This window comes from Oryx dammah, unplaced genomic scaffold (assembly GCF_014754425.2).
Source record: "Oryx dammah isolate SB20612 unplaced genomic scaffold, SCBI_Odam_1.1 HiC_scaffold_25, whole genome shotgun sequence".
NCBI classification, from domain to species: domain Eukaryota; kingdom Metazoa; phylum Chordata; class Mammalia; order Artiodactyla; family Bovidae; genus Oryx; species Oryx dammah.
Window position 1 is genome coordinate 69773360 of NW_024070209.1, and position 13249 is coordinate 69786608.

Below are 13249 nucleotides of genomic sequence, written 5' to 3' on the forward strand. Positions count from 1 at the left end.
AAAATATAAATTCCGATTCAGCAGGTCTAGGGTAGGGCCTGAGACCCTGCATTTCTAACAACCTCCCAGGACACACCAACACGGATGATTCATAGGCCACACTTTGAGCACCAAGTATCTAGAAAACCTTCACAATAACACATCCAAAAGATTAAGTATCACCATAATATGTTACACTAGTATAGTGCTATAGACACGGTGGAAACAGCATAGCCCATAGCATGGAATCCAGGTCTGCAGTATATGAGCGTAGTGACCGTGCAGGATGGGCATGGTCTTAGATTCCACATCCAAAAAATGGGTATGATCATTTCTGTAGGAAGGGATGTTATGAGTGTAAAATGAGACAGAATATATACAAGCCCATAGTACAGCTCTCTAATATTTAATTAAAAAATCAGTTAATGAAGTGCTTTATCCTATAGGCGACCTAGAGAAAAGTTAGTCTTACTAAGATCAAATTCCAAGACTGCTTTTTGCCTGCTCTGGGTACCTGAACTTGACTGTCAAGATCAAACCAGTCTACCTGATTTGAGTATCTGTATAAAGTGATATCAAAAGGGTTTTTGAACCTAGGACTATATAAGGAAAATGGAAGAGTTTGAAAAGGACTTGAGCCTTCTGTCTGTTCTGGGAATCGCATGTAGTTCCTCTGTGTAGTTGCATGCTCAGTTACTAAGTCATGTTCTTAGATACAAGTAATTAATAAAAGATATTCTGTAAGAACTGACATCAGTCATCCAGTCCTTCTAAGAAATTGGAGAGGACCTTACGCTGTAGGTCCAAGATGAAAGTTGTGGTCCTGTTTGCATCCTCAGATCATCCCTATTCACTCTAAGCCCACAAATCTCTCACTCTCAAGGTCATTCTGAGTCTTTGTCCAGGGGTAATGTAGCAGCCATGTGAGGACCTTCTGCTGAGGAATACATCCTCCCCCACTGCAGGAAAACCACTCTTTATCTTGGTGATGGTGGGCACATCATAAGTCATTTTTTAGCTATTTACGAATTGCTTCTTACTCAAAGTCCAAGATGAAAATGGACCCCCCACCAAGAAGGCCAGGCTGCTTCCTGCACAAAGTAGCTTGCTCTCCCCAGTGGTCTCAGCCTAGGCTGCACTTTAGAATCGCCTGGAGAGATCTGAAGAGTGGCCAATGCCAGGAGCTATCCAAGGCTAATTAAGTCAGAGCCTCTGGGGTGGAGTACAAGGTGTGGGGGAGCAAGAAACTTCCAGGTGATTCTAATCTGCCATAAAGGTTGAAAACCCCCCTGTTTAACCATTTCATTCACCATAGTGTGAGCTCTACTTTCATGTTCCTTATTTCATTCAATCTTTATAACCACATTTTAAGGCCAACAGGGAAGATATGGTTATTATCATAAGTTTGTCTCTAAGAAAACAGAGATTCAGAAAGGGTAAGTGGTTGGCTTAAAGTCATACAGTTAATTTTTGTTGGCCTTGGAGCACAAACTCCAAGTAATCCCATTGTCAACAGGCAAGGAAACAAAGACAGTCTGACAAGCCACTGGAGAATGAATGTTGATACAAAGATTCTTCTGGTACTTTCTAGAAAGGAAATGGAGTGAGTGGTAGGAGCACAAGGACAAGGCCCTAGAGGCTGCTGTCTAGTACCAGGCTTCTCTACAGATTTTAATGCAGTAGGGTTGGGGTCAGGCCCAAGATTCTGTATCTCTAACAAGTTCCCAGGTAACATGGATGATACCAGTCTGAAGATCACTCCCTAAGTAGCAAAGCACTGACTGACTCTTAGAGGCAGAATCTGGAATCACTGGAAAAAGTATAGGTGAAGATGGTTAAGTGAAAGACTATCAGTTCTGCGCTGCCTGTATCTTGAGAAAGAACAGCATCTGCCTGGATACATCATCTTACCAAATAGTCAATGGATAAAAACATAAATGGCCAAAAAACAAGCTTTGCTGGCTGCTCACTGGCTACCAGTAGGCAATCTTACTCCAAACCTTTTGCATTCGTTTCTAGAACTAGACTTTGCTGAAACTCAGACAGTGCATCCCTGGGCTTGAGTTTGGCTATAGATATATGTTTTCAAAATAGATGGTAATACTGTAAAATGAAAGTTTAATTCTTCTCTTTATCTATAGCACTGAACAGTTGGATCAAGTGGCCATCTTAACCCAAGTCCTGACTATCTTACGTCAGGTGTCTTGACTGTCTTATGTCTACACTGTCAAGTGGCTCAGATTATTTTCCCTCTTGCCATACTCAGCACAGTTGCCATTATTCATTTAAATTCAGACTTCCTCACTAGATAATAAACTCCTTGAAAGCAGGGAAGATATGCATAATCAGTTCAGAGTCGATACGCGATAATTATTTGCTGAATGAGTGAATGGTCATCTCTTTCAAGAGGGATCCTGGGTCACCACCTCAGGAGCTCAGGATGCCATCCTTAGCACCATCTCTTGGCAGCCATCCCAGTTCTCTCTTGCCCAGGCTTACTGTCATAAAATATAGTGAATAGTGCAGAAAGATGGAGAAAGCTCAGCAGTCACTGGCCAGTGGCACCAATGTCTATGAGACAGGACTGTATCTCACCAACCTGTTTATACCACTAACAGAATCTACTTCAAATGTAGTTTCCTAAGAGCAGCCGAGAGGTATGCAGTTTTGACTAGCGTCATTGGCTGTGAAGTGGGTAGACCCTCCCCGCTTTCCTGGAACCCGACCCCTGGAATGCAGGAAAATGCTAAGGAGCATCACAGGATGCAGAGCTGGTTTGCGTCCCTGAGAGGAGGACCTGGTAAAGAGGAGGGTTTTCCTGTGTATGTGTACATTTTTGTTCCTTTTGACATCGATCCGTGCCTGTCATGTCCGTACACTTGACAACTACTGTGAATTCAAGGTCAATAACGCAGTCCCTGCTTTGAAGGAACTAGTGGCCCAACAGGGCTGAGGGTAGGGAGGGAAAACGAAGTGGCAGAGCTATACCCCGTGATGGCCCCACCAGCCTCAGTTATAAGATTTCAGATGAGTGGGAGGTCATTTCTGAGATAGATAAGAAATGGCTCCATGAACAAAAAGGTTTATTATTTATAAGTGGCAAGAAGGAAAGAGCAGGTAGAAGAATGGAAGGATTAAAAGCAAGGAAGCAGAAAAATGAATGGCAAGTGCAAATCTGGCATGTAGGCTAGTCGGGGGTATCTAAGAACCCACTTCATTGAGCCTCCATGTGTGGACTCCCAGGTAAAAACTTCAGCAGATCCCACTACTTACCTGGTCACTCTAAGGTAATGCAGACCTAAAGTCACTTCAAAACCCCAAACACAGGCCTATGTAGAAAACAAAACTTCCCTCTCACTTTGATGTCTGGGCTTCGTCCTTTCCCCTCCACCCACCATGCTTGGCCTTATTGCAGATGAAAAGGCTGAAATCGGGGAGAGGGTGGTCATTGATCTCTCTCTTCATCACCCAACTCTCCTCCTCTTCTTGCTAACTGACCCTTCAAGATCTTAAGTGTGGGGAAGGAGAAGAGATAAGGGGAACAGGGAATCTCTTACTGGGCCCAGCCCGTTGTGGTGATCTTCATTGGTATTCTCCAGACATGACAAGTATTTAAGGATTTACTATTTCTTACAGGGGAGATATTTGTGGTTTCTTTGGAGATCTGCTTTTTCCCCAGTCCCTCCGCTATGGCTGGGCATCTGTTGCCTTGGCTAGGGCATATGTGTCTCTCCCGTCCAGGTGGACACTTAGTCCTTCCCCTGCCCTTGAGCATCTCAGTATACCTGCAGCTGCTTTCTGCTGAGTTATATTTTCCCCTCCAAACAGCCCTCTCAGGTACGATCTGAAATGACTGACATGGGCTCCTTTGTACACAGCTCACTCTAGTGTAGCCTACGTGCAAGCCTTTTTTTTTTTTTTTTTTCCTTTTGCCTCCGCAAACTCTGGGAATGCAAGCCACCCAAAATTGTCACTCTGCCTCTGTTCTGCCATCAGAGAAGCTAACCACCCTCTTGTTTATACTTCAGGTTTTTCCAGATGAGAGACAGACCCTAATCCACTGTGCTCCCAAATTGCACGGGATGAATGTCGAGTACTTGATGTGGGATCCTTGAAACCACTCTCTCATCAGTTGGGGTGAAGAGACAGCCTTCCTCAAAGTGAGGTGGAACTCATGATACACCAAAAGCACTTTCCCAAAACTCTCTCCTAGTAGTCAGCCACCAACTTTTTTTACATCCAGTGTATGGACAAGGGATAAAGAATTGTGTACCCTGTTTTCATCCACCTGTCTTGAAAGCCCTGTACTGCACTGTGCTGTCAGACTTTCCATTGAAATGCAGTATCTATTGCCTCTGTGCTTCAACCAGAATTCCTTTTTAACCTTTTGTTCCACTATTTATTACCTCATTCAATTGTCTCTATAACCTTGTAAGTTTAAAATAATTCCCATCTTAGAGAATAGAGAACTGAGCTTCACATTTACTGAAGTGGCAGGAACAAGTTTTTGCATCCAGATCTCTCAGACTCCAGAGCTCTTAGACCATCCTAGGATGATACATGTAGCTCTGCAAAAGAACTCAATAAACATCTATTGAATGACTGGAAAGTTGATTTGCCTAGATTATAGGGGAATGTGAATGGCTTGCTATTAATTGATAGAGAGTGAGAAACCATTGAAGAGTCACAGATGGCAGTGATAAACAGGAAAATGTGACAGAGATACAAAAGAATTTAGAAGAGAGAAAGAATGGATAGAGAGGCACGTTTGGAGGCTATGGAATCTAGAGTACAATGAGTAAGTTGTAAAGGACATGGTGAATGTTACTTTAGACTAATGAGAATAAAAGACAGGTTGAAAGGATTTACGAGAATGGGCAACAAGGAAATTGAAGCAGTGGTTACATACCAGTTTTCGAAGATGTTAACATGTGAATTGACGTATAGAAAGAGACTGTAAGCCAGAGCAGCCAGCAGGATCAAATAAAGGATATTTTTCCAGGAGAAGTGAAACCTGATCTTGTTTGTAGACAGAGGAGCCAGAAAGTAGAGAGACTTCGAAGGCGCTGAAGAAAGGAAGGACAGAGGTTGCAGGGTGAAAAGAAAAAGGGTTAACATAGAAGAAAGCGGAGAGTACATGTTCCTCTAAAACAGGCAAGGAAGAGAGAAGATGGATAAATAGATACTTATGCTATGGGGAAAAAAAAGAGATTGAAGGAGAATGCACTTGATATAGTAAATCTTCATCAGTAAAGTAGGAATCAAAAGAATAAATTGGGTGTTGGGGACCAGAGGGTGACAAAATCACTGTTTGAGGAAGAGTTTGAAACACCCATTGTACCACATGTGTTAAGAAATCAGCTGTGGAAATCACCAGCGGATGAATAAGTATCACCAGTCATCCAGGACACTGAGGCTCCACTGGTCCAAATCAGCACCATTCTGTGGCCAGGGAGCAAAAAAAGCAAAAAGTATGTGGCAAGCATCATCCCAAGCTGGGCACTGCAGGACGATGAGCTGAGGGCAGAAGGAGCTTCATTAGCAAGAGTCGGGTTAAAATTTCCAACCATGGCATCCAAACCGCTCAAGAAAACCGAGTGGAGCCAGTGAAAAAATGTAACAGATTTGGGAAATTATGCTAGGGATGTGCAGTGGAGACAAGTATTTGCTACCCAGGATGCAGGGAGATGGGAAAGATAGAAGTGAAGAGGCTATGGTTATACAGAGCAGGCTCACCAGGCTCAGCTCTCAGAAACAGAAGAGCACATGGGCACCACAATGCCAGGGGTGGCTTGTTAGTGAAGCGTTGGTATGCAACAGAGTGAGGGGTCTTCTGCTTCAAGTGCTGCATAGCATATGACCTCTTTAATCAAACTGTGAGGCAACCGTGAACTCAGAGACTGAGAGAAAAGGAGTAGTGATTTACAAAGAAGCATGTTTCCAGACAATGAGAATCAGAGAAAAGGAGGCACCATAGCCAAGGAAAGCTCCAGGTTGCCATAGGACATATATTGTCTTCCTTTCCTTTTTTATTACAAGGATCTGAACAGGAATATTTAGGACGGTGATATGCTGTAGTTGTCCTAAGTTTTAAATGTTGCTGTAGACTTTCTATCAAACCTGCAACCTCTATTATTTTAAGCACAAAGACCAGAGACCTTGTTTATAGTATATACTGCCTCTGGGCATGACTGTACTGAAACTTTCTGAGATAAATTAGTTATTCCCTTTCGTATGTCTTAGGGTACAATGCCATAGAAACCTTTAATAAAGACACAATGAAAACATATAATTGTATCTTGCTTTAGGCAAAGTGTACACCCTCATTCTGAAAGAAATCATATTTTCAAATGTTGATAGGTAGATTCTTGTCTCACCCTTGCCCACCAATGGCCACAGGTATTGAGTCACAGGGTCTCCAGTTAGCTAACAAATGACATGGTACCATTCAAATAAGATTATTAGTCTTTAAAAGGAATAAAAATCAATGATACCTGAATCACTAAAAGAAATTGAATCGCCAAATCACTTGCCTAAGGTTACAAAGTGAATTGGGACCACAGACAAGACTCTTTGAATCCTCTTTAGAAAGTTCATTTAATACCCACTGATCTTAGAAGGCAGAAGCCTGTGAAATTTAGGATGATGCCATCAACCTGAACAAAGTTCCAAAATTGCCCATCAGTTTCCCCTCCCATCTCCTTGAACCTTGGTGAAAATGGGAGACAATGAACAAAGTCAGGCTATGGTTGGCCGGCTCTCCTCACAGGAAGACCTGGGCTGAGTCTCCAGCAAAATCCTTAAGAATTCCAGAAATGTGACCTACAGTTTCCTTTCAACAGTAACACCTTGTCCTTCTGACTCTTCTCTTCCTTGCAGCTCCGAATGTCCTGGCTCATCCGTGGAGTCCTGCAGGGAAATGTCTCCTTGATGCTGGTGGAGAACAAAACCGGGAAGGAACAAAGCCGAATGATCTGGCATGTTGCCGCCCTGGAAGGCTTGAGCCTGTGGCAGTGGACGGTGCTGCCTCTCCTCGAGGTGGCTGACAGGTGGGCCTTTACCCGTCCCATCTGTCCCTCTTCCTCTGTCATCCAGAATGCAAGAGGGAGCCTGTCCACCCTCCTGCCACTCCTTCTATCCAGATCTCACACACACATGCACACACACAAATGTTCACACACACACTTTCTGGAGACCTACAGGAAGCACTGACACTCTGAGGGATTTCCATGCTAATGAGCACTCATCTCTCACACCTCTGGCCTAGCCTGATTGGCTCCCTCTTGTATCTGTAGGAAAAAGTAAAACTGAACAACTCATAGGATAATAATCAGGCTTTATATGTATATGGCATTTTCTCTTAATTAACGGATATTGCCTTACTTTCCCATTTGACATTTTAGTTATTCCTTATTAGCGACAAGAAAACCTGTGACATAGGTAGGACATACCTCATGTATCCCCATTTCTGCCCTTTGACAAGGTTCTCCTTCACTGAGAACCAAAGAGATGAAGCACCAGCAGGTCAGCACTGGAGTGAGGACAGGTGCTCCAGCCAACCCCAGTCCAGTGCTCCTATAAGTCTGGTCCCCAAGGCAGGTGAATAAGAATTATTCAGTAAACAAGGGAGTGCTTGTACCAGAGGCCCAGATTCCTAGTTAGATTCTAAGACTAATGACCTTTGTAACCTTGAACTCCTCTGGGCCTCAGTCTCCTCATCTTAAACTGAGAGGGTTGGATTACAAGATCCTTAATGCCTTGTGGCTCTGAAATGGAGTGGTAACTGCTCGGCTGCCACTTGTCTGCCCAGGATGGCACCAGTCTGCCACCTGCAGTCAGCCTGGAGCAAGCAGCACCTGACCACCCCAGCTGCTCATGTGGTGCTCCGCTGTGTCACACTGAACCCTCAATGACTGGAGCTGATCTGTTCCAGACCAAAAAGTAAGGGAGCAGGGAGGGAGTCATGTATATAAATGGACCTGGTAAATGGATCTGGAAGGGATCTTCAAGCCATCTTTAACAGGCTAAATGTCAAACCGGACAATCCAGAGCAGCCTCTACGTTCGACTCCCCAAACAATTTGCCGTCCTAGTGGATCCTTCGAAAAATGAGGGCAAAGAGCTTCAGGTAAAGGGGAGGGTGATTCCAGTTGGTACAGTTTGTAAATATAAAGCTGAGTCTCAAATTCTTCACCCAGACTTCAGTCTGCTGATTTCTAAGAGCTCATAACTCAAGCTGAGCTGTCACAGGAAAACGCCATCGGCCTCTGAGAACCAGCTCCCTACTCCCTAGGATGTAAATGGGTTAAAGATCAAAGCTCTCGGACATCCCAGGGCTCAGCACTGCCCCCAGGACAAATGGATTTAATTAAAGTGGAGGAAGGGGCAGCGTGGGCGCCCTCACCCTAGACTAGTCTTTTGTCCTTTGGGATTGTGGGGGCTGTGTGCAGGGGATGGAGAACCGGCAGGTTATGCCAGAGTCCTCCCTTCTGGGAGATGCTAAATTAATTCAGATGAATCAAAATGTTTTTTTCCCCTCAATCCAGCTAGTCCTCTCTCTTTCATAGCCACTCCAGGGGATTTAAGGCCAGTAAGATGTTGACTCTGTTCACTTCCATCGGCTCAAGTTTTGTTTGAAGGAGACTTTGTTCTCAGCCTCCCTCCTTCCTGTTAAAAGATGTTTACCAGCCTGACATTTCCAATATTAATAGTGAGACCAAACTGTCCAGTGGGGATTGAGACAAAGGCCAGCCTGGTTGGATGATGCCTCATGACCTAATAAATGTGCAATTATGCAAGTGGTCCTGTGCACCAGGAGCCTGCACGCCACTGACGTGCTCTGATGTGGGATGCTGGCCTCCCCCTCCCTGGAACTAGAGGTGATAGAGGAAGGCATCCAGACCCTGAGGCAATGGAACTGCAGGAGAAGGAGGCAGAGCAGTTTTCACATGCTAAAATCCACCACGACTGTATGTGTGGCTGCCCCATAAAACTGAAGACCTGTGGATGGCAGAGCACAGGCTTTAGAGTCAGAGAGTCCCAAACTTAAGAACTGGCTCAGCCACTTACTAGCTGTGTGACCTCAGCCAACTGAACCTCTCTGGGCCTGCAACTGCACCCACAACTGCAACATGAGCATAATACCAGTACAACGTTACAGGATTGTTATAAGACTAAAAATGACTGTCAAAAGCATCTATGTCTAGTACATATCAGTAAGTTTTATTTCCCACACCCTCCATCATCATCCCTTAGTTTATGGTCTCAGATAATTTATTGAATAAATGGAACAAACCACAAACTCCAATCTTCTAAGTCAAGCCATATTCAATTATACAGAGATAGTAAAGTCTACCTCTTAGGCTTGGAGAAGTAAAGTGCTTGGTGAACTGCCTGGCGCACAGTAAATGCTTAGTAATAACTACTAATAATAACAATGATTTAGTAGTAATAATAATATCTCCCCATCTAATGCCTCAGAAGAGGCTAAGATGGCCAATTTAGCAATAGTAACCAGTAATGAAATCCTAGGGTGGGGGTTAGGGTTCTTATGAATTGGTGATCATCAATGCTCTGTAGGCTTCTTATAAGGGAAAGCACATTATCCTTCTTACTTTCAGACAGTGTACTGTAGCTGCCTGGATACCCAGAAAATGAAAATGGGAGGATAGTGAAGGTAGAGGAAGGAAATAAATGAGGGAAAGAGAAAAAGAAAATTGATAAAAACAAAACAAAACAACAACAACAACAACAACAAAAACCCAAAGGTTAACTCCCTTCCTCCTGACCCTGAGGTAGGTGTTAGCATCTTACCATCTGCCCACATCCCATGAAGTATCATTAGGCAAGTCCTTGCTTCAGTTATTCAGCACCTGCCTCCTGGACAGCTCCCCAGTCATGGCCCTTTAGAGGGTGAGGACTTCATTCCCTGTGCTGTCCCAAACCACCATCTGCTCCGAGGTTGCCCAACCTCCGCACATTACCAAGTTTTAAAAGCAACTTTATTAGTGCTTAAAGATTAGCCCTAAAGAGCTCCCAGGCTCTGGACATTCCTCATAGCCCCCGGGTATTACACGAAACTAGTGCCTGCCTAGACATGGGAGTGACATCCAGTCTTGTCTCCTTGCCTGCATGTCTTATCCCCACCCAGTCCAGTCTGCACAAGGAAGCTGGAATAAACTTTTTGAAATGTAAATCTAATCATTTCCCATTTTTAACATGCTTCCATGGCTTCTGTGGTTTTTTGAGTGCCTTTCAATTTCCTTTAAACAAACTCTTCATTTAGCCCCACATGTGATCTATCCAACCATAATCTCACCAGCCTCTTTTTATACTATTCTTCTGTTATTCTACCTGCTAACCTCATTAAGCTTCTTTCAACTCAATTGCACCGTGGTAAGTTCTTACTTCCAGACTTTTGCACCTGCCGTTCCCTCCACAGGCAGTGTTCTTCCACCTTCCATCTTCCTGACTGCTACTTTTCCTTAGCTTTTCAAAGAAGCCTCACAAAATCCCTAGACTATGTAGTATACCTACAGTATAGTCTCATGGTTCTTGAAACACTCCTACACTACCTTGTCACTCAGTGATATCTGTTTTTTATTATCTGAATATACACATCAACGAGGCAGGAATCAGGTCTGACTTACACTGCACTGCTCCCCAGTCATCTAATGCCATACCTAACACAGAGTATACCCAATAGATGCATGTTGACAGAATGAAGTATTGAGAGAAATTGCTGTATTCTCAAATTCTGGCTGAATTAAGTGAGAATTTCACTTGTTGGAATCCATCTAACATTCCTCCTCTGTTCAACCTGCATCTAACAGAGCAGATAGAATCACTTTATAAGAAATACTACTAAACAGAGTTCTGTATATCAAAACAATGCCTGTGTCCCATCAGATGAACCCAAACAGCAATTGTTACTCTCGTGACAAGGTATTTTCTTTAGAGACTTGCCTGGTATCTGTGCTTCCATTGTCTCTGGGCACTGACCTGTCAGGATCACTTTGTAAAAAAAGACTTTGATCTTAATTGTGTGCCCTGGTCCTTGTAAGTAGGGAGATCCAGAACTGGGCACTTGAGAGCTATATTCAGATTGTTCCCACCACACAGTAGTCCTTCCATGAAGACTCAGAGAATATGCCATAAGTATATAAAGGCCGCTGACAGGGAGGCATTGATCCATGGAAGGATATTTCTCCTGTCCATTTACAAACAGGCAAAGTAATAGAAATAATGCCATAGTCTGTCATCGTTATGAAATGGTATTAACTTTACAACCTACTATAAATAGTAACAAGAGAAATCTCCAAGAGCAGTAAGTGCCCAAGATGTTTTGAGCAGTGGTAACATCCCTGGAATACAGATGTGTGCTCTCAAGGTAATTTTGAAGGACAGCACTAATTCAAATACTGGCTTGATGTGGGCTTAAAAGTTATCTTGTTACTTTACCTCTACCTCATATAACTGCTTTCTCTATTCTCTCCCCACCTCATCAGCTTCCCTCCTCGCCTCGCCATTCAACTGCCACTCTTACCACTAGAATTAATTCTACCTTTTCTCAAAATAGAAAAAAAAAAAAAAGGATGAGTTCTCTCCCTTTATTCTAATTTTTAGCCTCTTGCAGGGACATACCCTAGTTTTCCTCTTTATAATGATATATCCTAGTAAGTTAAGCACAGTGCTCCCGCACCATGCTAAGCTTTGACATGCTTACAGCACAGAAGCAGGTGCTAAGTTCAACTCATTATGAAGTGGATTTGGAAACACCATGGATCAAACTGTGCCCCACAAATCACTGCATTGTACAGCCAAATAGAATGTACATAACTTACCACACATGTGTAGGCTTCATTTGCTAGTATTATCATTATTAAGGCTTTTAGCTGCTCACTAAATACACAGTCTAACAAGAAGAAAATGTTCCCTCTGGAGATATTTAGATGTCTGTTCCCTCTGCATCCTTTGTCCTAATGACAAGTGGTATGCTTCACAAACACATCTTTTAAACGGGATCAGCTGGGCTGAGAGTTATGGCTTCATGTACTTAGCCCAGAAACTCCACAGAGGCAAGGTTTTTCTCCTAATATGCTCTTGTTTCTCATCTACAGAATCCCCATTTTACATACACAATACTCTCTCTTTGTGTAGTGTCTTCTGTGATGAGACCAGCATGAGAGGGACATTTTCATTACTTATTCTCACCTGAATAGAGAAGTACACAGTGAGTGGAAATCCAGAGATTTCCAACAAACCTTATTTTGCAGGCCTAGGTACATTCCTGAAAAAGTTGTATTTGATTCATATTTTTGTAAGTTGAATCACAACTTCCTCATAGAGCCATGGAAATTGTAGACAATGATTAGAACTAACATTTGTTGAGTACTCACTGCCTAGCTGTCACTGTAACAAGTGCTTAATATGCATTATCTCATTTCAACCTTAAAACAGTTGCTTGGGATAGATTCTATAATTAATCCTCTTTTTAATAATAGGAACTGAGGTCTAAAGAGGAGAAATAATTTTCCCTTGATCCCGAAGCTAGTCTGCTTCCTATGTACATATGTGAAGAAATGTGCTTGACATGTAGTTGAAAACTTGGTAGATGGTAGCCATTATAATTAACAAAATATTTTGGTTTGGGTTTTTTTTTAGGCTACACCTCTTACTCATTTTGAGTTAGTTTCCTTTACCTCATCCACTCCTTGAAGTCCATCATCTTAATTCCCTACCATGAGCTCCTGCTAAAGACCTCTCCCTGCCCAGCACTACCCGCCCTGCCTTCCTTCTTTCACACCTCCAGCCAACCAGCATCACCACCAAAGAAGATTCTTCCCACTTCCTTCCAGGCCATTGTGCCGGTCAGTTCAGTTCAGTTCAGTTGCTCAGTCGTGTCTGACTATTTGTGATCTCATGAACCATGGCTCGCCAGGCCTCCCTGTCCACCACCAACTCCCGAAGTTTACCCAAACTCATGTCCTTTCGGTCAGTGATGCCATCCAACCATCTCATCCTCTGTTGTCCCCTTCTCCTCTCACCTTCAAACTTTCCCAGCATCAGGGTCTTTTCAAATGAGTCAGCTCTTTGCATCAGGTGGCCAAAGTATTGGAGTTTCAGCTTCAACATCAGTCCTTCCAATGAACACACAGGACTGATCTCCTTTAGGATGGACTGGTTGGATCTCCTTGCAGTCCAAGGGTCTCTCAAGAGTCTTCTCCAACACCACAGTTCAAAAGCATCAATTCTTCAGTGCTCAGCTTTCT

At 43.3% G+C, this 13249-nt stretch overlaps 1 protein-coding gene across 1 annotated transcript in view; it reads left to right on the forward strand.

Annotated features, from left to right (window-relative positions):
- The window catches only part of ALK (ALK receptor tyrosine kinase), a 734875-nt gene that overhangs the window by 633596 nt on the left and 88030 nt on the right, over positions 1-13249 (forward strand). The window contains exon 9 of the mRNA XM_040225696.1: positions 6859-7028. Within this exon, the coding sequence (XP_040081630.1) occupies positions 6859-7028 (170 nt within the window). The remainder of the gene's footprint in view (positions 1-6858; positions 7029-13249) is intronic.